Source organism: Phaethon lepturus, unplaced genomic scaffold (genome assembly GCF_000687285.1).
Source record: "Phaethon lepturus isolate BGI_N335 unplaced genomic scaffold, ASM68728v1 scaffold8757, whole genome shotgun sequence".
NCBI lineage: Eukaryota > Metazoa > Chordata > Aves > Phaethontiformes > Phaethontidae > Phaethon > Phaethon lepturus.
In genome coordinates this window covers 1-26054 of record NW_010549743.1, presented here as the reverse complement: position 1 = coordinate 26054, position 26054 = coordinate 1, and the positions used below count along the sequence as shown (strand labels likewise).

The window sequence follows — 26054 nt, the reverse complement described above, 5'->3', positions numbered from 1 at the left end:
ACAACTGTTCTGCAGTTTGCACTCCGAACTCTTAGGTCTAATCTGGTAGTTCAGGCTATTGTGTTTCCAAGGGGCTGGGGGTCCTTCCCCCAACTGAAAAACAAGACCAAGAAGAGAAGTAATCTGAGTGATTTTTTTTGACTGGGCTGTGCTTAGCCAGTGTGAGAGTAACAGCTCAGACTCCTGTAGAAGTTGACATCTCAGTTAAGCATTAGTCATTAAAATAAATGGGATTTTAGTATCCATAAGGGTTGCTTCATGGTCTTAAAACTACTAATGTCCTTAACCTGGGAATGTGTTCTGTGGCTGTCTATGTCTATACTCATGAATATTTCTAAATACCTGGGGAGGTTAACAGGTTTATATAGAAATTATTAGAGGACCAGGTTGAAGATAGCTTTGATATAGTCACAGCTCATATTCCCTAAAGCACTTTATTGAAGTGTATAACAAAGTATCTGAGCATGTGATAGTCATTCCCTTTTAACTCATGAGCCCATCTCTCTTCTGGCTTTCAGCAGCTCACGTAGATAATTTTGTCTGCTGGTGTGTGCGGACAAACAGCTTTAGATCTCTTGAGGAGATCTAAATCTTATGGTAAGCAATGTTACATGTGACTTCCCTGCAAGCAATATGGTGCTGGCATTCTGAATTGATTTTGATGCATTTAAAAAGACTTCTGAATTAAAGTCTAACCTTTAAGCATAGTAAGGCATATTATTTTTCACTAGATCAAAGCTTGTATTTAACAGTTCATCATAAAAAGCTTTCCTCAAAGAGCTGGGTGCTGCAATCTAAGGTTCTGCACCTAAATTAATGGTAAGAACTAGCCATGTAGTTCAGTCATCAGCTAAAGATTATAATGCAGATGCTGTGCTGGCTTCCGGTGTGATTGTAGCCAACATGATGAAGATTGTGCTGTGTATTGCAATGCAGCAGGTTCCTGAGTGACTTCAATTTTTTTTTTGTGCTAGCTGATGTTTCTTTTCTAGTGATTAGATAGTTCTATCGAATAGGCCATGACAATGTTACACTGCCTATGCTTTTTTTTCTGCTGAAAATAGCCGCCTTCTTGAAAGGTACAAAGTAATGCAAATTCCTGCAGCAGAATCAAAGGGAAGGAGGTGTGAAATAGTGAAGGGGAAAGAAGGGCACTCTTGTGCGTAGACTTGTGTATTCTGGAGATATTCAGGCATTTTAGTTTTTAGACACAGGTTGTAGCTTCTTGAATAATGGAGATGAAAAAGCTTGGGAGTAAGACTGATCAGTCACTGTCAAATTGTCTCTGTTGCAGCATGAAGTATTCTGAAAGAAGCTGAACAGATTACATGCATGTTCATACAGGAGCAAAACTTGTAAATGTTAGCTGCCCTCAGGCATTACTCTTGTTTTTTTTATCTTGACATGTGGAGTTATGATAAATCTCTCTTCCTGGATAAATTCTGAAAGTGTTAGAACCAGGTTAACCCCCTTGATCAAAGGACATAAATAATTGACAACATAAATAGGAGATAGGAGTGAGTCATTGTGGTAAAGAGATTCAAAACAAAGGAAACTTAATGATAGGGAAGTGCTTTAAAGTCTATTTCGATACACAAGTGAGTCCTACTTGATAAGCGTGCTGCTTCAGTAAGTATACTGTGCTGACCACAAGGTAGTGTAGGAGGTGAATATAGCGTATTGATGAATGTCAAATATCATTGAAAGAAGACTTTAAGGACTCTCTGTATCATAAAAACTTCTAATCTGCTCTAGTAAGGTGAGCAACTGAGTAGTATTAGCTGCTGCTTTATGATCACGTTGACTATCACTGTTACTAACATCAGCCTGTATGAACATGCAACTCTCTGGAGAGCAGGGGTGGTAAAAGTTACAGATGACTGAGAGAGCTTGTCTTCCCCTGAAGAATGTCACTAATAACTGGTAGACAACTTTGCGTTTAAAGCTTTGACTGAGCAATTCTCATTAACTTTGGCGTAATAGCACCCTTCTTCCAGGACTGTATTGGAATTTCTTTGTAAAAGTGTTTATTAAAACTGAAGTACTGCTCTAACTGGAAGAGCATGGCTATGAAATTGGCCAAGCAGAGGAGGAATTACTGTACTTTGGTATCCTAAACATGCTCTACACAAGTGAGCATAGAATGGAGGCAAGAGAATCTAGGCATAACCTGCTCCCAACTGTGTGTTTTTTCCCTCACTGTTATAAAGATACCTAATGAGTATGATGAGGAAGGAAGAGTGAAAAATGTGCACATAAATAACTGCATCAGAAATGGATACAGAACTCGGAGCTCAGAGGTTTTTCAGAAACTGTGAGTGATCTGAGGTTATTTCCTAGTTTATATAGTGATGGAGGTTCCAGCTGCCTTCATCTGGAGATAGGAGCACTTACTCTGGTAACAGCTGAGGCAGGTTAGAAAACTCCCAGTCAGGGTTGGAAAATGTGATTAAGTCCAGGCTGATGAAAAGACCTGTGACTGATTTCTGAATACTTCCTGCTTGCACACATTTAAGTATAAATCTCATATGAGAAAAAGTACATAAGGATGATGTTGGCTGGAAATGTGCAAGACTAGCAGATAAAGATTGAGGAGAGGAAAGTAGAAGGCCTGCTCATGCTGAAAGGTTTTAAACACTCTTAGAAGCAGTAGAGGCGAGAAACAGAACTGAAGGCGTACTATAGGTTTCCTTCTAGAAACCACCCCTCTGTGGGAAATGTTGTGTGGGTGTCCTTTCTTGTCACTCTTCTGGAACAGCTGAACTAGAGGTAGGAGCTTTCGGTGGAGAATGACTTGCTGTACTTGGAGCTCTACAGTCAAGTATCCAAATAAGTGCTGAACATGTTAAACTCGTTTCTTTTTGGTGTGTCTCCAGCCTTCAGACATCTCTGACTGCAGACTCTGGATGTCAACATGCTTTCTTTTTTTGAATTCTTCTATTTAAGTAATTTTTTATGCGATGCTATCAAGCAAGGTATACTTATTGGTCTTAACAGCTATAGGTCTTATAGGTCTTAACAGATGAAGCAGTTTCCTCCTTTTACCAGTGGAGTACTGAATCATTCATGTTTTCATATCGGTGAAGGTTCTTTTGCTTAGTGCTATATTATATACCAACTAAAAGTACTGTATATGTTATCTTGAACTAAACATCTTAAAGTCTGTGTGTCGATGGAATCCCATAAGCATATGGGAAATGTTACTGTCTTGAAGTTGATGTTGTAAGGCAGTTTAGTATGGTAAATTTGATTATGCAACATAAGACTGTTCAGTTAATTTTAAGTGGTAGAATCGAGACAGATGTTCTTTGAATGTCTTGGAAATAAGTTTAGAATTTCTCCATAGGCTTCTTCTATGGAAGTGGGGTTAAAGATGTTAGAAGACCACCATCTAACATGTTAGAGAACCGCCTCATCTAGTACATGCTTAAAAGAAAGTTTGCTGTATTGATCTTGCAGGTACTCTTAATTTCTGTCAACGATGGAAATGCACTTGGTGCTTGAGCTTCTAATCACTATGGAATAGATGGAGCTTCAGCCTTATTTGCAAATAGATAAGGTTCATACTGTATATAGCAGTTGCTCAGAAGCTTTATGCTTTCTACAAGATCACAATAAAAATACTTCCCTAGCACTCTGATACAGAGAATAAAGGATGGATGGGTATCCATCAAATGGGCAGAGGGGGGAAGATACCTTAAAGGGAAATGATAACCTAAGTTCTTATGTGCAATAAAGCATATGGGAGGCAAAATAGTATGTATCACACAACATAAGTAAGTTCTGGGTCAAATTATAAAACAAACTAGAAATCTTTGCAGAAATCACTAACTTATGTTGATCATAAGCTTTTTTTGAGGCAAGTATTGGCTAAATTCTTGCCCTTCATGTAATACTGACTTGAGTAGTCAGAAATTAAGCTGGTTTGACAAGTCAAGTGCATTACCCTTCAGAGACAAACTGGTGTAGACAATATTAAATATAGACTTTTCTCTTAATGTATGGAGTTTACAGGAATGTAAATTGATCTTTATCAATTCTCCTTGCATCAGTGTTGCAGCTTCAGAGTCTTGGTGTCTTCACCTTATTTACATCTCTACTTTGCTTCTTACCAGTTTGGTTTTCTTTATATGTACACTAGGACAGGGTGTCACTGAAGTGCGTGGACACAAGTACAACTGGAGTTGGCAAGTGCTGTATAGGGGTTGTTCTAAACTGATTACCTGTCTTAAAAAATGCAGTAAAGAAAATAATTTTAGCTGCCTGGCTTTAAAAATGGCTCCAACATACTATACAAAATACGTTTCTTCCCTTCAGTAGCAAGCAAGGATGCTGGGATTCAGTCTTACAGCTGCTGGAAATACCTTCCTTGAACTCCAGTGGTAACCATTGCCTTGCCTTTGTAGTCTGTTGTAAACTGCTCCCTCCAAATACTCTCTTCAGAAGTTCTGAAGTGTGGTATGCCATGTCAGAAGAAGCTGATTTGCAGTAAGGTAATTTCTATTTATATTTTTGTATGAAAGCATAGGAATAACTCTTGTGAAATTCTTGCAACTGTTAAAGCTAGCACGGCCAGCAGCAAGCAGTGACTACAAAGCACAACATGCTTCTCAAGCTACCTGTGGTAGAATATTAGACATTCAAAGTTCTCCTCTGGCTGTGGAGACACGGAACAAAGGCAGATGGTGTGGTAAGATTATGCTTTGAAAAATGATGGGATTTCAGGGGTTTATAGAGCTTGTTTAGAAATAAATATCTTGACACTGTCTAGAGAAAGCATAGCAAACTTTCAGTAGCAGTGGCTAATAGCTTACCAGCAAATGAGAACCAATATTCCTTATTGTATGCTTTTCAAATAATAGATTAAAAAGAAGCCTCTGAGTGTCACTGCAAACAGCTTATGGGAACTTGTTTTTTAAATGCTCCCAGGCTAGAGTGCTGGGTGGAGCAAAGTGGCAGCTATTTGATACAAAATTCCAATCACACACAATGTGCCATGACACACTGACTATTTTAGAGATTAACATTTTTTCAGTCTCGTGATAAAGTTGTTCTTGACAAACTGACTTCAGAATTGTTCTCCTGTGTGTTGTGAAATACTGTAGTACCATGCAGCATCACTGTTAAGTATACAGTACAGTTTTGGCTGCATGACAGTGCACCAAAGGAGATGGATTAAAAGGGTGTCAGGCATGAAAATAGCTTAACTCTGGCAGATGACTTGTCTAAGTCTAGTTAAAGCAAGGTAGGAAATAGTGCCAACAGCAGCACTAAGTGGACTATGTCAACTTTTTCTGAATATTAATGCAAGGAGAGTTTTTTCCATACATGCTGCATTTGACAGCTAGTTAGAACTCATTTAGCTTGGCTGAACGCTCTTTCTGGGGATGGAAATCTAGTGCTTAGTCAGGGACTTCCTCTTGTTAATTTGCTGTTCATCAAAGTTGCAAGCCAAAAACAGGTGAAACTTTCTTATACAAATGTGACTGTCATACTTCTACATATAATACATTTGATGCTGGACAAAGCCAGTTGAACCATAAGTGCAGGATATTGCCGCTAAACTTCTTAAAAACAGTAAGCTGTTAAAGTCATTTTGGACAATCTTAAATCATTAGATTAGCCCAAGGCTACAGGCAGCAATGAAAAGTTTCAGTCTTGCTGTAGACTTGCCTGAGAGAGCTGTGCAATTGTTTGAGGAAGGCTTTCTGTCTTTGTGAAAGAGAATGCTGTACTTTTTCTATTTAGTAGGATGATAGATGTGGTCAGTGTTCCCAATGGAAATCAGGTGTTTTAACTTCTGAGCACTTGCATATCGGTGCTCTTGTGGTTTCAATGGTAGTGAACAGGATTGTCCTGATTTAGAATAAAGTATAATGAGAGCAAACAGTGAATGGAAAGACTACTCACCAATCTTGAATTCAGGTAGCTAACAAATTACTAGGTTAGAAACTGCCTTTGTTGTGCAATGAAGCTTTAGAGCAAACTACTTCCTACCTTTTCAGAATGAAATAGTGACTTCTAAGAACATGTGAAAACACTTTATGATCTAAATGATCAAAATACTGCTGCACCTGAACTGATACTCTTCAGTGATGTTTTTTTTAATGACTACGAAGTCTCTTGTACACGGTGTATATATAGTATACTGTGGATGTCAGGTCTCTGACAGTCTCACTCAACAGAACTGCCTCGACTGCACCCTGCAGCTGTCTAAAGTAGACATAACCAGAGTACCAAAGGTCTTCTCTTATGGTTAAAGTGGGAGTCAATTGAACAGGGATTAACTGGCTGGTTACCTTTTCCCTGAAGACTGTTCTTCTGAACGGTTTGGGGCAGTTTCTGTCAGGAAGAGGTTCATCCAGTGGTCAGTTAACTTTCCCACACTACCATTAGTAAGAAAGGACACTAGCAATTCACTTAAAATCATCTGAGGCTGCTTTTGTCTGTTAGAAACTGTAAAAGCTGCAGTCAGTGAAACTGTTTGTTTGTAGTCCTGTCTAATACAGGAAGATATATTCCTGTAGTTCTTGCTTTTTAACATCATGGTGTTTGTCACCAGAACTGCAAATACCAAATATTACTTCCACAGTGGTGGAAAGTAAAAGTCAGGCTAGATGTGCCTTTTAACTCTTACAGGTTTCTAGTATCTGCTAGAGCTGCTAGTATAGTTTAACACCTCTGTGGTTTAAACACTTGGCAACTTTGTACTAATAGCTTAAATGGGTTAGAATAAGGAGTGGAAGTGACATCTAGCACTGACCATCTCAGAGTCTGCCTGCTCTCAATCTATGGCTGCTATCCATGTGATAAAGCAAGTAGACACACTTGAGCATATCCTGTAATATTGACAGTGGCTTGGTTAACCTACTTTTTGCTGAACAACAGATTCAATCTAATTGGGTAAGACAGTCCTGGGACAAGCTGTGCTGGTTTGGGGAGAGGGGGAATGCTGTCAGCAGTGGTAGCTTGCCAGTAGCATGTTGATATATCTGGCAAAAAGGAGCCTCAGTCAGATCACACCTGACCCAGGTCGTGCTAAAATGTACATAAGATGTCTGGAGAACTGGGAGATGCATCCTCAGGGCACTTCTGGATATTTTATTGTATTGTGCCAAACATCCAGCTGTAGGACCAACAGGCATCCAAATTGTAGTCTGTTCTTGCCTGTGGCTCCTGAAGGGACTTAGGTGAGTTTTGAAAGGGACACTGGTTCTAACTCAGTGAGAGGATTGTGCTGCATGCCCAGCTGTTTTGGATGGTGCTTTAGCTTAAATCTGCCACACTGAATGACATGAATTTGAGAAATGAAGTTGTAAATAAGGAGCTGCGACTCAGATGTTCCTTGCTGTTAGTATGCTAAGCCTGATCCTAGAAATTCAGGGGATTGGAGAAAATCTTTTGTAAAGCAGCAGAACTGGAGCAGGGAAGAGAGTGCTCATTAGGTTACGCCTTTCATTGTCAGAAGGAAGGCTGGAAAGAGGGTTTTTCCTTACTGTTGAATTGGGTTTTTTTTCCTGTCTAGATGAATAAAAGCATGAATGTCTTATGGTCCAGGAAATTGTCTGAAACAACTAGAGTCTGGCACTGTGCTTGCACACTGTGTGGCTAATAAGTTGATAGCAGGGATCTAAGAGCCATGGTGTTGGCAGTCAAATTAGTTAGTCTGGCTGTCACTAATGACCCTTCATGACTTTTGATATTACTAATATTTACTATTAGTGGTTATGGTAAATAGTTGATCTAAGAACCCTTCTCATAATGGAAGGAGAATGTTCAAGTATTCCCAGACTAAAACGGATTACAACCATTCACTATAGCTTAATAAGCATCCTGTGACGCCTGAGTTCACTGCAGTGTATAGTACTCACTGATGGAAAAGCAGAGTAACTGAAACACACTAGCAAGATGCTACTTCTGTGCGTTTTGAATTCTTAATTTGATTCACTAGGTCTCTTGATTATTTTCTTCACTACTGGCATATTGCTGGATAGTTTTTTGGCTTGGCTTTATAGATTAGACTTATCCTGCGTAGTATATTCCTTCTTTCTGTTGAACTTAAACTGCCTTTTACACTAACTGAACACCGAGTTTCAGTATTTTGAAGGGTAATGTTAGCAAGAGCTGCTTGGCTTTATTAATAAACTGAGGACGACTTGGTATTTATCAGACTTGACAACTCTGTATTGTTGGGTCCAGGGAAAGACTGTAAAACTTCATTGCAGTGATTGTCTAGTTAGCAGCAAACAGCTTTGGAATAAACTCTTCTGCTAGTTGTGCGTTCACTTTTGGATGACTTTCGTCTAAGTCAAGACTATGCATCTCTAGTTTAAGATTATTTGATGTGGAACTGCCAAACTTGTTAAAATCAATTTTTGAGCTCTGGACACCCATTAAGCTGATTCTTCTGTCAAAGATTACTTGAACTAATGTCACTTCAACCAAAGAAACTATTTGTTTCATCATTTTTCTAGTTGTCAGGCTTTTATAACTTTTGGTTATCTATATCTTCCTCATTAATGACACAATTTTTGGACTAAGTCAGAACTGCTAGTCTCATCTGAAAGAGAAGTTAGACGTTGTCCAGTTGTCCATCAATAATCTGGATGAGATGTTGAAGATTTAAATGCAACAATCACAACTCTGACTTCTGAGTTGTATGGCTTCAGAAAAGACTAGGCTTAGATTTTTACAGAATAGGGGAACTTGTGCGATACTGTTGGTAGTGACAGAGATAAAGCAGAATTTACCTTCACAGTAAAAAAAGTATGGCTGGGGAAGCTTCTTCATTTTACTCTCCTTGACCAGGTTTCTGTTAGTTCTTATAAACTATGTATTAAGACTTCTAGGTATGGTAAGTAGTCTGGGAGATGGAACCCTGACAAACGCAATATCATGCATATCCAGCGGTCATTTGTACATTTAGCTTGCTTTTTCTAGCCTCAATTCCCATCATGTAGGAGGAGTTAAGAGCAAAAATAATGGCAGGAGAGTAGGGTAACTCCTGCTAACGAAAAGCAAGAACTGCCACAATAAGTCATTCTGCTGATAAACAGGACTCTCTTGTTTATGCCTCACGCTGGGAAAGATTGCTGTAGAAATTCTTTAAAATGTACTTCAAGGCAAGGTTGGCAGTGTCTGAATCTTATGATAACTTATCTTTTGCAGTGAAGGACAAAGATAAAGCTTCTAATGTCAGACCTGGCTATAACTTTTTCATGTTGTTTTTAACAGGTTTACTCGTATTACATTGTAAACTGGGAAGCACCAATAGCTCCCAAGCTCTGATACAGTTTTAAACTAAACTTAATTCCCATAGTGCTGCTGTAGGGAACTGTATTAGTTCCTGGTGCATGACATTATGCAAGTATTTCACTTAATGTTGTTGCAATTACTGGAAAATATGGTGACAATATGTGCCGAGTCACTTAGATGTGAAAACTTTGTGGTTAGAGAATGCAGAACTTTGCATCGCATGAAGCCGCTTCCATACTCCCAGACAAAACCTCTGATCACCATGACTGCCCGGTAGCTTAGCTCCTCATCTACACCTGAACCCCTAAAGCACAGAGAAAGGATAACTTTGTGGTACCATCAGGTTTATGTCAAGGCACTAGAACTACCAAAATGTTTAATCCTCTGATGTTCTTTCCATACTGCTGTAGTAAGCAAGTACTTTTCCTGTCTTCTTCCTCTATGACTATACATGCTGGAGGTTTTAAGTCTAGTTTCATTTGATCGCTTTTAGCCTTTTGCCCCCTCCAGGGGTATGATCCAATTTTGGTACAGCTCAACACTATTGTCACACATGGTGAAATGACTACAGCAAAAATTCTGCTGGACTTTGGAAAGGGAATGACAAATCCCTGGCTGAACTGAGCATGGCAAAAATTGAGTTAACTTAGTTTTAATAACTTACTTAGAGAATGATGTTCACACTCCAGACTTTGGAGGAGTGTTGTGTTCTGCAGTTTGCTTTTTCTGCAGGAGTTTTTTTGCAAGCAGAAAAGCGGTTGCAAAAGCTTTGCCTGAAAGTCCTGCTAGATTTTCAAAAGGCTGTCTAGAATGCTCTGTGTCCCTTACAAGAAGCTCAGCCTAAAGCATGAGTATTGTCAGTAATAACAGGATTGTAGAGAAAGTCTACTCAGTTTATACTGAATTTTTTTCCTGCCTCATGCCATATACCTTTTACAACAAAACTCTTACTACTTAGGCAGGCCATGTGTTACTGCTTCTGTCATCTTTCTGTTGAATTAAAAGAATATCTCCATCCTTGTTAGACCTCCAGACAGGATAGAGTAGTCATAAACTGGTATGTAGGTCAGATTTATTGTTAGTGGATGTGAATCCTAGAGGTGAAAGCAGCTGTATAATAAACTGTTTTGGAGTTTGGGCTACTCTAGGAAAGGGCAGCGCTCATACTGGAGTGTATTTGACCTATTAAAGGGCATTAATCTGTAATACTACAGTGGTGTTGAGCTTGTGTGTATTTTTAGGGGCAAGGGGTGTCAAATCCTCCCAATGTAAAGCTTAAATCTATTATGTAAATATAGAGGCTTTTATGCCGATACGCACATCAGTTGTCTACTTTCACCCAAATTTAAATTACAGAAGAATATGTATTAATGTTTTTCCAAATCCAAAACTCACACTGTAAGAGCAAAAATTTTATTGACATAAGTCAAAGCCAGCTAGAAATAATACCGAAATGATTGCTCTGGACAGCTGAAGCCCACGCTTTCTAAGCGACTGCTATGGAGTCCAAAGTAAAGTACAGTTCAGTGCAGGTTTATGTTCCTACCAGGACTGCTATCTTCTCACGCAATGAGAAAAGCCATGGTGCAAAGCTAACCTTGGCTTCTGCGTTATTCCAGAGCTCCTGAATCTGCCAGTTAACACAACCCTGCTGGCAGTGGCCTCTCCCCTGATCAGGACCGCGCGAGGGGATGCAGCTAGTCTGCTGCTCTGCTAGATGGTCATTGCCTTTCTGGTATAGCGCATCTGGCTTTTACCAACAGGGGAAGGGGCTGTCAGGGCGTTAAAGCTTCATGTACTCTGGGGGATACTGGGGCACGTGGAGTCACCAGTGCCAAGGAAGCAACTGCCAGGCAGTTCTGGTTGATTACCGGTCAGTGCAGCTCTCCAGCTCATTGTATGTAAAGGCATTGGGCCAGGTGGGTGGGGAAAACTGACTAAAGGTGATGGGAATTCTCTTTGAAATGGAATTGATGAACTTACCAGAGTGATGACCAGACTTTCTGGCCAATGCTAGGCCCCCTGTTATTTCTCCAAGAAAAAACATTTGGTGGTGTTTAGGACTCTTCAAGTTCGGTTATGAGATATAATTTGTAATGTTGTCTCTTTTCTTTGGAAGCTAAACCACATTGTAGTTTATCCCCAGCTGGTAACTAAGCACCACGCAGCCACTTGCTTGCCTTCCCCTGCCAGGTGGGACACGGGAGAGAATTGGGGGCAAAAAATTTGTGGGTTGAGATAAAAACAGTTTAATAGGCCAGCAAAGGAAGAGGAGATAATAATACTGATAAAAGAATGTACAAAAACAATTGAAGCCCAGTGCAGCAATTGCTTAGCGCCCGGTGGTCGATAGCCCGTCCTCGAGCAGTGATTCCTGCTTCCCGGCTGACTCCAGTTTATGTACTGGGCATGATGCTGTATGGTGGGGAATATCCCTTTGGCCAGCCTGGGCCAGCTGTCCTGGCTGTGCCCCTTCCCAGCTTCTTGTGCACCTCCCTGTGGGCAGAGCATGGGCAGCTGAAAAGTCGTTGATGTAGTATAAGCCCTACAACTACTTAGCAACAGCTAAAAACATCAGTGTGTTATCAATGTTATTCTCATACTAAATCCAGAACACAGCACTAGACCAGCTATTAGAAAGAAAATTAACTCTCCCGGCTGAAACCAGCACATATGTGACCCTGTACTAGTTCAACCTCTCTCCTATACCTTAGACCCACTGTGTTGTGCAGGCTTCAGCAAGAGTTACTGCTATAGGAGGCTAGTATGGCCTTCTTGCTAGCTGTTCTTTATCTTTAAAGCTTGTTTTGGATGGGAGAGCAGTAGGCAGGAAAGGATGCAGTCAATGGTAATGTCCTTCACTATGGTAACAGATCATAGCTGTGCATGCAGTAGGTCAACATGGCTATCTGAGAAATAACTGCCTGATAACCTTTTCCACAATTTCCAGATAACTTACTTTTCATATGTAGTGATTATGCTGTCTCTCTTTCTTGCTGGTAACAATCTAGCAACCCTTTCTGCAACTAATCAGTACAACTTTTCTTATGTAAACATCCATCAAGTTTTCTGAAAACCTATAGCCTAAATTAAAAAGACAAATCCCCACAGATCTCCACAATTGAATAGGAGGACTAATGGGACTGTTCCCCTCACTGCTTCAGATTCATGTGCAATTTCATGTAAATAACTGCAAGTGATGTCTATTTCTAGACCATTTCAGGGCCAAACTTGAAGAGATCTTTTAGTAGAAGACTGAGGTTTGTACAGAGCACTGTAGACGTTGAGATTGTACTGCTTTTTGTGGGCCTGTCCCATGGTGTGAAGGGATATGCTGCCTGAATTGGACACAAGACTCCGCTGTAGCACAGTTGGAGGTGTCCCTGTGTAACAGGAATCGATGGTGAGGCTGACAGCTAAACAAATGGGGAAGCTGAGGAGGAGGTCCTCATGGCTTGTGTGGTGCCATGTGCAGTGACTGGCTTAATATAACTAATTTTGACCCTGGATTTAAAAAAACAAAATCCTCACAATCTAAAGGTAAAGCTTCTTTAGATGTGGCATATTTGATCTGCAGAAGTAATAAAAGTCTTCTGGCCAAGATCTTTCCTACTGGTATGTGATTAATGAAAACAGTGGGCACATGGTATGACAAACTGCAGTAAGGCTATACTAAAAATGCCTTTTAGGCATAAGAATCCAGTCTGGAAGGGCTTAGGGAGACAAATGTGAGTTACCTGTATACAAGTTCTGTGTGCAATGTTGGGAGACTTGTGTCAGCAATGTGCCTCTCCTAGTGACATAGTCACTGAGATGCAGATTCGTGCCTGGCTTCTTGGCCTTAGAGTCCACGGCATAAATGCTGCTTTAAAACTTGAGCTTTGAATATGGAGGAAGGAGTTCTCCTCTTGCATGCTCCCTGTTCTCACACGGGGAATAATGAGCTGGTAGTGAAGAAATGAATGTGTAATTTCCACTCCTTGGAATATGCTGGCTAGTCATGCTGTCTTATGCGGCCATCATACTTTAAAGTTGAACAGCCAGAAATAGAGTCCTCTTTGTAGAGCTTTAGAGTCGTCTGGAATTTCACTGTAGCTGCTGCTGCTTTCCAGCAATTCTAACAGCTGCTTAGTCAACCTTTTCTGAAAATGTCTATCAGGAATGAGCTAATTGGTATACTGAAGTACTGACATTAAAATGGGGCAACTGAGCCAGAAAAGCATGATGCTGAACAGGATCCCTTGTCAAGTTCCTTCACCTAATGAATTTCCGGCTCTTTCTGAGATGATGATAATACCCAGTTGTTCTTGTAAGTGTTTGTCCTTGCTAATCAAAGGCAGATTTGAATATTTATAAACAGAGGATAACTATGTTCCAATTAAAATTCTTACTTTCCTCCATCTATTCTAAAACTGCATATGGACTAAATGCTAAAAGCCGAAGTGATGGTACACTGTAAAACTGAAGTGTTTCCCAATGTCTTCCGAACAAAGCAGGAAGCTACTTTAGTAGCCTGAACTTCCCAAGCAACATGCGTGCACTTGACACTGCTATGTCTACTCCAGTACAAATGCAGCATAATGGTGTGACTTTCCAAACAGAACAATAACTGAACTGGCACTCTAATGCTACATTTCAAATATACTGACTACAGTAGTTGTACCTAATAAGAAAAGGCTTTAGTTGACTATACTCTCTGACCATTGGTTTTCTTGATTTTTTTTTTTTTAATTGACTGAACTTCCAACTATTCTTGTCATCTTGTATCAAATCCTGGGATTGCTGTAGAACTCCTACAGTTGTAAATTTTTCCAGAGAATGTCTCAGACTTAAAAAATGAAGTCAAAGATAACAGATGTAGCTAGAACTGTTAAACTAGGTCCTTTTGAGCTTGTCCTGAAGAAAAAAAAAAAAATCTATATTGTAGGTGACTTCTGAAGAAGATGCTTTCAAGGCTTTAGCCTTGGAGCTTATAGAAATCCTTGTTGCTCACCCTCCAGAAAGAGTGTCTGGGTATGCTTAAGTCTCTAGCTGAAGTGATTTGGTTTATATCTAAATTTTACATATGCTTTTTTTGAGGAAAGAATTTGTGTATAGCTGAGCTGGTGGTGCTTTTAGGCATTGCTTTTCAAAGAACACTACTCAACAAAGAAGTTAAAAAAAAATATCAGTGGTAGTTGTGATTGCAAACTGCTTTTAGCATCTGACTTGTATGATACACATAGTGGCTGTTACAGTGAGGTAACATAGGACAGAAGAAGCAATTTTGTATGAGCTAGATGACTAGACCTAAATGCCAAATATGTGTGTACTAACTTGGTTCAGAAGCCCATTTATAGTGTCTACAGTTCATGCTTAAATATAAACATACTCTCTCACGGTCCTTTCTTTCAGGCCAGGAGCGCTTTGGAAATATGACCAGAGTATACTACAAAGAGGCAGTTGGTGCTTTTGTGGTCTTCGATGTCACAAGAGGCTCCACTTTTGAGGCTGTTTCAAAATGGAAGCATGATTTGGACAGTAAAGTATTACTTCCTAATGGCAGTCCCATCCCTGCTGTTCTTCTTGCGAACAAGTGTGACCAGAAGAAAGATGGCAGCCAGAATCCCTCTCAGATGGACCAGTTCTGCAGAGAAGGTGGCTTTGTTGGATGGTTTGAAACCTCTGCCAAGGTGAACATAATAAGGAAACATATTTTAACTCTTTTAAGTATTGGCATAAGAATGCATGAATATAGCCATGTGGAGAAAAAAAAAATCATTAAGTATAGGAAGTGACAGTCAAGTCTGCAGTGTTCAGCAAAAGTTAGAAGACTTGCAGCATATTTGATTTAGATTAGAACTGCATCTTAAATTCAGAGTACCTTAAAACTAATTGGAAAACTTGATTAACATTTTTCCTTGCATGTGTCAGGATCAGTGTCATTCTTCAGATGTTAGTACTACTAAACACTGATCAAACTGTCCAAAAGATATAAGTAATCTTTAGGTGCAGGTTTTTAAATTGCAGCTTCTGTCTTCACTGTTGCATGTAGGAAGTGGTAAGACTCCAGAAGTGAACAAGCTATTTGCTCACTTGTTACTATGCTCCCAGATGATAATGTCACTAAAGCACTTTCCTATTATCAGGCAGTGTCAGGACTGAACTGGAGAAAACCAAATTGCTTTATGTATTAGCTTAAGCTAAGACAGATGGCTATTTCATTCAGAGAGATAAATTTGAGTAGCTTCATATATTGTACAGTTTTAGTCTACAGACTTGGTCAATGCACAGATAAGCTTGTGGTAACTCAGTTGAAAGTGGGATCCAACAGTTCCTTAAAACTCAACTGATCCTTAAAATTAAAGGTTCTTCTAGATGAAGACAATGTGGCTGACAGGCCAAATTACTGGTCTGGTTAATACTCCTTTATATTGTAAGCTAAACATCAAAGTCCCTCTTTTCCTTTGGCTTGCCTGCTTCCTTTAACTGTTGCTGATGGATTGGCACAAAGTGATGCTTAGACAACTTTTCAAGAAAAAAGTCTGTAGGAGGAATATGATAAGAAATAAAGTAACAAGCTTCTTCCTGATTACTTTAACGAAGAAAGGTACACAGTGACAGGAGTTACTTAAATTAGCTAATAATTTATTTGCATTTGAACAAATAATTCCCGAGCCCACTCATCTGTTCCTAAAAACTCACATTTTAAGGCTCTTCATAATCAAAAAGAATACCAAGACTCTGCTTTGGGTTATGTCTTCCTTGAAGCTTCACATGTCTATAACAAAGTTGAGTTAAAAATAAATGCAAGTAGCATTGGAACAAAACCTAACGTGCAAGTGTAGCGACAGCTTGCATTTTTAGGGTGGCATTTAAGACATGACAATGTAAAACAAGGTTCTTGGTACAGAGAAAAGTCCAGACAATATTAGTCCAAGTTCAGTTATGAATTGACGTGTTTAGGACTCTGAAGAGGTAGTTAAAATAGTTTAGCAAAAATCCAGGAGGAGCTTTCTTGTTTTCTACGTATACCAAATCAGTTTATGGTTTTAAGTCTGGCCCACTTAAATATCCTGATAATCTGCGTTTGCCTTTCTGCTGGAACCAATACTTGAATCTTCAGTTTCCTCATTAGTAATATAAGGCCCACTCCCTGTGGATTAAGGAGAATATTAAAGGCAAAATAACTGCAGAGATTATAAATATTAATGGAAATAAGTGAATCACAGATTCACTAGGTTGGAAAGGACCTTCAAGATCATAAAGTCCAACCATTAATCCAGTGCCACCATGTTCCCTAAACCATGTCCTGAAGTGCCACATCCACATGTTTTTTGAACACTTCCAGAGATGGCAACTCCACCACCTCCCTGGGCAGCCTGTTCCAATGCCTGACCACCCTCTCAGTGAAGAAATTTTTCCTAATATCCAATCTAAACCTCCCCTGGCGCAACTTGAGGCCATTTCCTCTTGTGAGGAAAACTTTTACACTAAAATGAGGAGAATCCTCCCCCCTCTGCGCAGGGAAAAGTGCCTAACTGCAAACTGCCAGAAGCGACTTGTGCCTGATAGCCGCAAGCTTGTGAAGTGCAGTAGTGATGGGTCAAACGTTCTCATGATCTAACCTTGCTCATGCAGAGTTTGGATCTACAGTTATAGAGACAGAAGAGTGCCCTGGGGTATTTCCTTTGGAACCAAAGACGAGTGATTCCAAATGTGGCAGCCCTGTGGTGAGCTAACAAGTGGCCCAGCTAGCTCAAAGCTGTGGCCAAAGGCCCCTTGGCATTAGCCAGTTTTGCCCGTCAATAACTGAGATACCTAGAGCTGTATTTCATCAGGGTATCCTGCATGCACAACTTCTTTAGTGTGTATGTTAAGGTACTTTTCAAAGAATGCACAAGAAAATTTAGAGTGGCTAGATGAGGTACCCTGATTTAGCTGGGGTTTTGAGGCTGATAGAACAGGTCCTTTTACATGAGTAAGTGCGTCCAAACTGCAGCAGAAGCAGAAAAAGGCCCCAAAAGGTACAACACTACTATGAACAATGTAATTGCCTATTATCTTTCCTGACGCAGAAATACACTTTAGCATTTGTGAGTCTTCCAAATGCAGGTGACATTTATCCCCTGACTGTATACTAAATTAGAGTTGAAGTATCCTATTTTTAATCTGGGGGAATAACTGTCTCAAACCTTTCTGGTAAGTTTTTCAGCAAGCAAGTGTATGAGTGATGACCTGATGCATCTAAACTGTTTGTGTCATGCTGATGAGACTGTAAAAGAGTGTTTATATTTGGCCAGCTTCTAACAGGAATGTGTGATTATTAAAAAAAAAAAAAATCACTGACTTCTTTGCTTTCAACATTTTTAGGACAACATCAACATAGATGAAGCTGCTCGATTCTTGGTGGAAAACATCCTTGCCAACTACAAAACCTTTCCTAATGAAGAGAATGATGTGGGGAAACCAAAACTGGACCTAGACCCATTGAAAGCAGAGAGTAAATCACAGTGCTGCTAATGCTACCACTGTTCAGTAAATGTGATGGGGTGAGCAGCAAGACTGTTTAAATCAAACTGCTGCTATGGTGCTGCGTTGTGACAATCCATAGGGGGTGTCTGATATTATCTGAATAAATGATTTTTGTGGGTGTTTACATACTCAGTTTCATGCTAAACAAGAATATCTTGTGAGTTATCACTCCGCTTGCTTGAGTGGCTGTATTGAAGTCTGATCAGTGTCTTACTTGACAACATAAGGTAGTGTTTACACTACTAAAAAGGAACAAAGACAACATTCAGTGTCTAGTTTGCTTCTAGGACACATACTACATTCTAAGTAGGATTCACTTGTCATGGTTTTAGCTGAATAGACAGACACTTGCACCTTTACAGTAAACTTTTCCTTTGTCACCAGTAATGTCCCACTTCAGCCTGACTTCTCACCTACACACTTGTCCCTATTTATTATACTCCACCATGAGGATCTGTCTCATTGCTAGTTCTCTTGGACTGAGACATTCCAGAAATTTTGAAGGGGCAGGCCAGTGACGGATGGGGAGGTATCTTTCTTAGTGTGTTCACTAGAAGTGAGTGAAGTAGATGGCTTTTACCACTGAGTAAGAACAAGATGGTTAAATGATTGTACTTAACACAGGAAAAGCATGGTTATAGGGATACTAACAAAAATGCATCTCCAGCCATTGAAGGCAGAATATTTTCAGTTAATACTTTACATATGAAACACACTAATGAATACAGTTGTACTGCTGGCACAATAGTTATAGTAATCTCTCCCATATGCACATCCAGTAACATTTTTCATGCACTAACACTGAAAACTTTACCAAGAGTGCAAAAAGTAAATATCTTACTATCCTGCGATAATGAACTTGCTGCTTTTCCTTTCTGTCTTGAAACAGTTCTGAATACCATGAGGGAGGAGAGAGCTCTTTAAGGAGATAGGCTAACAAGAACCAGTTAAGCTATCAAACCCTCCACCAAGCTCTAACGTTTTCAGTTTTAGAACAGTGGTGCACTCTTCTGACTACTTGGAGCTGGTAAACTGGCTTACCAGTTTGTAACTGTATACCAAAATGCTTGTTTCTGTTATATGTATTTCTGGCAGCAAATGAAGATCAAAAGGATTAGAGAGATTTCATGGTTCTTGAATACATTCTGGAACTCTGTCTCTGCTTGGCTGAAAGGTTTTTGAAGCTCCTGTTTATTTTACGTATTTCTTCTGTCCTGGTACCTCGTTGTTATTGACTTCAGAAGTCTTATCTTGCTTGTTCTGGTGGTGCTGATGTTTAGGTAAAACATCAGCATGAAATAAGTGCCTGATTGGATATACTTTAATCTGTATTGAGATTTCCTAGGCTGTCTTTTTTTCTAAAGAGTAACGTACTTTTTAAGAGACAAATAAATATATTTGGGCATCTTGTGTATGTTGTTGGTGTATGCTTTTGAGAACATGAATCTTCACATGTGTCCCACCCTATACACAAATGCTTTTGTTGACATTTGAAAAGAACTTTATCATCTAGTAGCTGCTATGTTAAAGGCTTGTTTTAAATTACCACAGTAAGGTTTGGCATAAGCTAAAACTGGGTTTAACTAGCTTAGGATCATAAGATAATTCAAATAAAAGGGTTCTCAAGAAGTCTTCTAAGCAAATATCCTTCTCCAAGCAACATCCTATTAGAGTGCTCAGGCTTTCATGTGGTCTGCTCTTAAACCTTTAGCAGTAGAGACTGTATGGGAAAGTTGTCTTAATGCCTGACACTTCTCGTGAGAGGTTTATCTAGTCTGAACCTCTCTAACTTCAACTTATGTCCGTGGTCTGTCATCTTCCAACCATGCACCACTGCAACAAACGTGTCATTAGGCTCATGCAGATTTTTTTTGACACTTAAAGCTTGACTGCTACTTCAAAATTTTTTTTGAAAGCCTGTAGCACCCCATCCATTTTCCTTGCTTGCTGGCTTGTTTGAGTTGTTAACCTTTCTAGCTAACCTGGAACTACCATAATCTTCCTATTCAGTCACTTGCAGAAGAACTCCATTCAGACTGTAAACACGCTTTAAGCTGTTTAATCTCTAGTGTATTGTCTTTTTCTAAACTTTGATTATAGCTGCACAAATCCAGTAACTAGCCAGTGGAATATGTGCATAGCCTGTTTATTTGATGCTTCTTGACTAGATCAAAACATGATAAATCTTGATGACTAGTCAAACAAGATGCAATTTGATGTTTGCTTGTCTTCAACTGTAAGTTTACTGAGCCTATGCAATATAACATGAAGTTTGTCACTAATGGGCAAAAAAAGGCCAATTCTTGAGTCTGCCTAGTATGGCATAGAAGGTCGGACTACATTGATACTCTAGTTCCTTAAATACCTACTTTACTGGGGAAACTGCTGATGGAGGTAGACTTTTTTCCCAAACAGCCATTGTGCTTTTTCTTGTTTTTAGTTTTTCAGATTCAGCAGCAGAATGAAAACCAGACTCTGAAGCTTTGGGACTGTACCTGAATGCATTAATCTCATCTGGGTCCTGACAATGACATCCTATGCAGATTAGTTCCAAGAATGTCTAAATTTCTGCTTAAAGTCCTATTGCTGCTATGTTCAACCACTTCCCTTATTCTGTATGTAGCTTGTGTTCTTCTAACTCTTGAAGTGTTGCTCCCTCATCTTTCTAGTTTTAACATCTTGCTAGTGACCTTGGTTCCAAAGCAGAACTGGCTACCTCTGTCTCCCATTACAGGACACCTTATCTGGTACAGAAGCACAGCGCTCTAAGTGTGTGTATGCCTTCATATAATGAAATACTAAAGAAGGTAAGAAATGGAGGTAGTGATATTCTTTCAGGAATAAAAAAAATATATTAACAAAATGCCAGTGAGATAAATAATGATTCTGAATCGAAAAACATTATTTGGCAGTACACAAAAGGTCGCTTCAGACAGTTCTTTGCCCTGCAGTAGAATAATACTGAAAATGAGGAACAAACTAGATTCAGATATGACTATGTAGTAAAGATTGTTTGAAAGAAATTGTGCCTGTATTGTGCATGACCATTATAAAGCTCTCTTTGTAAGCTCACTTCTCTGTTTCAAATTGTGTCTAAATGGGGCGGGTGGGGGGGAAGTACTTGGTGTATTTTTAAATACATGATTATGGACTTTTTTATCACCACCTAAAATAGTGTTCATTCAGTGAAAATTTCTAGCTTGGACATCCTAGGTGGCTCACATATTCGTATGAATAAATACTACTAGATGGTTAGTTTATCATTTCAATCTATGTAAATACATACTTGTGCCCCAAGTACCTTAAGAAAAACTTCCTTTTTTAGGTAGGGATGGTGTTTTGAATAGCTTTGACTTGGGAGGTGTAGAGGGCCAGCATCTCAATATTGGTTCCTTCATCCTTTTGCAAAGATAAGAAGAGATGAATATAGTGATCTTGCATCTTTTTATCACTTGGTAAGCCACCATTTGGCCTGAACTCTAAATTAAATTAAAATAAGCAAGATTTCTGGCGTTATAACTCTAAATGAAATTAAAATATGTAGGAATCCTGACCTTATTGCCCTTACTTTTTACTCTCAGTTACAACTTACGTGTCATGTAGTATTTTAATGCTAATGGATTGTATGTTTTCCAGGTTCTAGGAAACGCAACAAAGTGTTCAGTCTATTGATAAAACATTCATGCTGCTTCTGTTTTGCCTCATCCTGTTTTTTGGTTTTGGTTTGTTTGTTTTGGAACTTGGGAACTTTCAACTGGTTTATTATCATGAGCCTTCTGAAAGCTCAAATTATGCTAATAATTATCAGTCCTGTTGGAAAGCTCTTGGATCCCTAAAGGTTAAAGATAGCATGGGCATTTCGCTCACTCTGTTTCTAAATTCCTCTGCCCTTCCTGGTATGTATCAGAACAGTGTGTAGTATCCATCCACAACAATGGACTTTCAGCCCCTCACATTCAGATGGGTTTGGTTTGGTTTTCAACTTTTGGATTTAAAAAGTGTCCTGTAGATTGTGGTATTGGAGGTTACTCTGTGGTATAGTACTTGGGCTGCATTATCCGTTTCCATTGTTCATATGTCAAAGCATCTTTGGTTATAATGAGTGAATTTTAATTGACAGTGGTATCCTAGCATTGATGTAGCAAAATATCTGCCTCACCAAGATACATTCAGTCTTAGCTTTAAATTACTATGCCTCAAACATGATTTTATACTCAGTATTTATGCAGTACAGTATAAGATTGAAATAGTTGTGTTGTGCACAAAGATTACTTCTAGTCTGTTTTCCCTGGACAGCATCTGGCGGGTTGAAGTGCTAATGCTTTTATGGAAGCATTTATGTACAGGCAAACTACCTTGCTTGAAATCAAAAGAATTGCTGCTTTCAATTGTGCTTTGCCTCAAGGTACCCATAGTCACTGCCTTCTAGTATTTAGTAGTTTAAGGAGCAAGGGCTTCGAATCAGATTGTCCATCAAGATGCCATTTGTTTTCATTGGACTATTGTTTTAAGCACTATTAAATAAGGCTTACTATAGCTGCAGTAGTTATGATGGAATGTTGTCATATGTATGATGGCACAACGGTCCAATGGCCAATAATGACTTCTGAAACATGTAAAAATGACAGAAGTTAGAGAATGTAAACTGTGTTGCAGTATCTTTTTAGAGAAGATGACTTGTTTTTACTTGGTAGATTGGAAAAAACAAGTCTGAAGATATCTTACAGGGATACCTGTTCCTGACTTTTCTTGAAGAATGTTAATCATATTTATATTACAAAATATTTATCCAGCAATCTTATATCTTGCATTTTTAAAAGAGTATAACTTTTTGCTTTTAGCCTGCATACACAACTGGAACGACACTTAAAACTGCACTGAAGTTAATCACTGTTAAAAATGATTTGCTATGAGCTGCAGCATGCCTTGACTTAGAACAACACTTAACTTTTTAAGTCTCCTGCAAAAAAGTTACATCCTTTATTGTAAATAACAAAATACTAAAGTAAAATGGTGTACTAAGAGATTTAATAGTCTCTACAGCTCAGTTGTTAACTCTGCATTAAGATTGTGTATTCTCATTTTAAAAACAGAAATAGCCTTCCATCCCTCAGGCTACCGTCAAAATTCATCATATCTTTTAGCCAAAGATTTAGAACTTTTTAAAGAGATAATACTACTGCCTGTGTCAGGATCCCCATTTCTTAACAATTCCAATAGCAAGAGTTGCCCTCAACTCCAAACTTCAGAAAAGGGTTTTCACACAGTATCAAAACCAGGAAGTTTTTCATTTTGACATAGAAAGATAGTCCTGTTATGAATCATCAAATATAAATTTGAAAAAGAAAGGCAATGGCATTGCCCGGTTCTCTGAGATACTTTTAATTTTCTGCTGCTGCCTGCTCTGGCTGCCTGTGCTCTGTTCCCTCAATATTTAAGTGGAGAGAGGATCAAAGTTGTGGTTGGACCCAGTTCATGAAAACACTTTGGCTTAAAGTTAAATGTGCCCATGGGACTCAATGGTACTGCTGAGTATTTTACTGAATATTTTGGGGCTGTTTTTCTCCAAAATGAGACTGTATCATGACAATGTGATCAAAAGGTGCTCTATCAAAGAAAGAGCTCAACAAAAAGGTAAGGGGAAATAGTAGCACAGCTGGGGTTCATCAGAATCCTTTCTAGCACCATGTGAAATTCAGGGGAGGTTAGAGTACTAGGAAAGGCATGTTCCTGACAAGGTCAGATGAGACACAGTATCTAAGATATTTTGAAGTGCTGGTGGGCAGAAGGTCCTGTGCTTAGAAGACTGTTTTCTGTTACGCAGCTGGTTGCAGTTTTCTTCGCCTCCCCTGTTTTACTCCATCTGTTTACCTGAGATATTCATATAATCCATTTCCCCACTTTGCTCCCTAACCTCAGGCTGACTTAAGAGTTAACCGAGTACAGCTGCTTGTGAACAGCTTCACTCTCTCTGTTCGAGGATGGTGGTGCTTAAGTTCAGTTCCCTGTCCTACATCACCTCAGCAGCTGACTGTTCTTAACTCTGGAGGCTGTTCCTCCCAAGCTCTATCATGCACTGCAGAGTTTCCTTTTTCTCAGGCATTACCAATCTCCACTCTCACTCTACTAAGCGAATTAATTTCAGAACCTAATTTTTTTTCTTCTTTGATAAAAGAAATTAAGGAAAAAAACCCCCACAACTCCAAGACCCAAACAAAAGAAAATAAAAATCCATTCTACCTCCCTTTCATCTCCTAACTTTGTAGCAATCTCATGCTTGAAGATACAGCAGCTGTTCTTGTACAAGCTTCTGTGACTAACTTTAATCTTCTTTTCATGGAAAACTTCCTAGCCTCACAGAATGGCTGAGGTTGAAAGGGGCTTTGGGAGATCATAAAGTCCAACACTCCAGAGCACAGTCAGCTTGGGCAAGTAGCTCATGGCCATGTCCAGTTTGATAGAGACTCCACAGTCTTGTTGGAAAACCTGCTCCAGTGTTTGACCACCCTTGCTGTAATTAAAAAAAAAAAAAATTTAAGTGGGATTTCCTGTATTTCATTTTTCACATTGTCTCTAATCCTGTCACTGGGCACCTGTGAGAAGAATATGAGTGTCTTTAGTCTCTCAGTCAAGTTTCTACACGTGAAGATTTGCCCCCTACCACACTCCCAGGCCTTCTCTTAACATGAAAACTTTTCCTGTCTCGTTCTGGAATCCTTGTGTAAAAATCAGAAGAGAGTTAAGTCTAAGTGGTCTGAGCTCCAAGACCCCTGAGAGGAGCTTTGGTAATATTCCCGTTCATAGTTCCTCTTTTTCTGCTCTTTCCAACTAGTATTTGTAGCTACAAAAAAGTGCAAAATATTTAGGACTAAAAGGCTGTTTTCCTGTGACTTGTGTGTGCTATAGTGGTTGATGATGGATGGCTTAAGGGGGGGGGGGAAAGCCAGTATTTTGAATGGTATCTTAGAAGAATGGTGAGCAGAATACCACCCATCCATTGCTAATGAGTACCCGTTATCTTAGTATTTGTTTAACTACATCCCAGTGGGTTCCTAAGATACAACTGAACTGTTCTTCTTGTTTTATTGTCTTGTATATTTATCTCACATTTTCCAACTGTAAGGCTGCCTCTACCCTAACAGAGTTTCCCTTCAGGGAGCGTCTGTCAGATATACTTCATGGCTTGAGACACTAGGCCAATGAAACAGTTGATTTGACCGTACAGATTCTTTGCCAGTGAGAAAACTAGTTTTTTTTAAAATTTAAATTAACTTCTCTTTCCAAACAAGCTGACCTTGTCATTGCTATGAGGTTATGTAATTCTAAAGTTCTTAGATAAATAAAAAAAGGTAACTTGATGGATGCAAAACTTGATATACTTTATTTTCTTCACAAAGCACCTAGATATGTGCTTTTAATGCCATCGCTCTGCAAACAAATGTATTGTAGAATTTAATAGTGAAAGATGCATTTTGAACTTCGTTATCATTTAACAGAGCAAAGAATGAAGGGCTCTGTATTTTATCTATACTCTCTTCTAATTTCTGTCCTTCGTCCTTCACCACCCAAAAAATGTTTACAGGCAGATGCACTGAAATTTCCATTGTTTTTCTGTTGTCTTTCACAAAATTGTATTACAAAAACCACATTTGCTAGGATGCTGCAAACCTCACTGGTGATCTGCAGTGGGATCAGGATGGAAATTTTCCTACTAGGAAAACTTTCACAAGTGCCTCTTACACCTACATTTCATACTTTTCCATAGTAGTTTCTCTGCCCAGTGAGCATAGGGGGGTTCAGAGGACTAGGCAGAAATCACAAGTTATCTGTCGTGGTTTTATCTGTGTTTTGGGTCACAAACTCAGTCCTGTGAGTTCCAGCCTCAGTCTGCAAGTTTGCATGAGCATCCATTTAACTCAATCCCAGCCAAAACCCACATGGTGTGGAGGTTAATGGCCCTGCACTGGTACTGAAGCGGTACCCAGCTGTTTGAACTCATGTGTCTCTGCTATTATTCATCTGCATACCCTGATCAATATTTGATAGTGTAATTGTCTGAAGAGGGATCAGCTGCTCAGTTTGAAAAGAAAGAAAGAAACGTGAAATGTTTACTTGGCTCCCAAGTGAGAAGTGTCCCAAGGTATCTTTATTTAAAATGGATGTTGTTGGACATAATGCTGAAAGAAATGCAAAGATGTGGAAGAATATTCCACTTAGACATTTAAAAGTACATATCTCGCCTTCTGTCATCTTGATATAAAAAATGTTTTTACAAATATATTAAC

General features: G+C 39.2%; 1 protein-coding gene across 1 annotated transcript in view; it reads left to right on the top strand.

Annotated features, from left to right (window-relative positions):
* Positions 1 to 18127, top strand: part of RAB32 (RAB32, member RAS oncogene family) — a 20327-nt gene extending 2200 nt beyond the window's left edge. The window contains exons 2-3 of the mRNA XM_010290352.1: positions 14650 to 14927; positions 17608 to 18127. Of these exons, the coding sequence (XP_010288654.1) occupies positions 14650 to 14927; positions 17608 to 17757 (428 nt within the window). The 3' untranslated portion in view covers positions 17758 to 18127. The remainder of the gene's footprint in view (positions 1 to 14649; positions 14928 to 17607) is intronic.
* The last annotated feature ends 7927 nt before the right edge of the window (positions 18128 to 26054 follow it).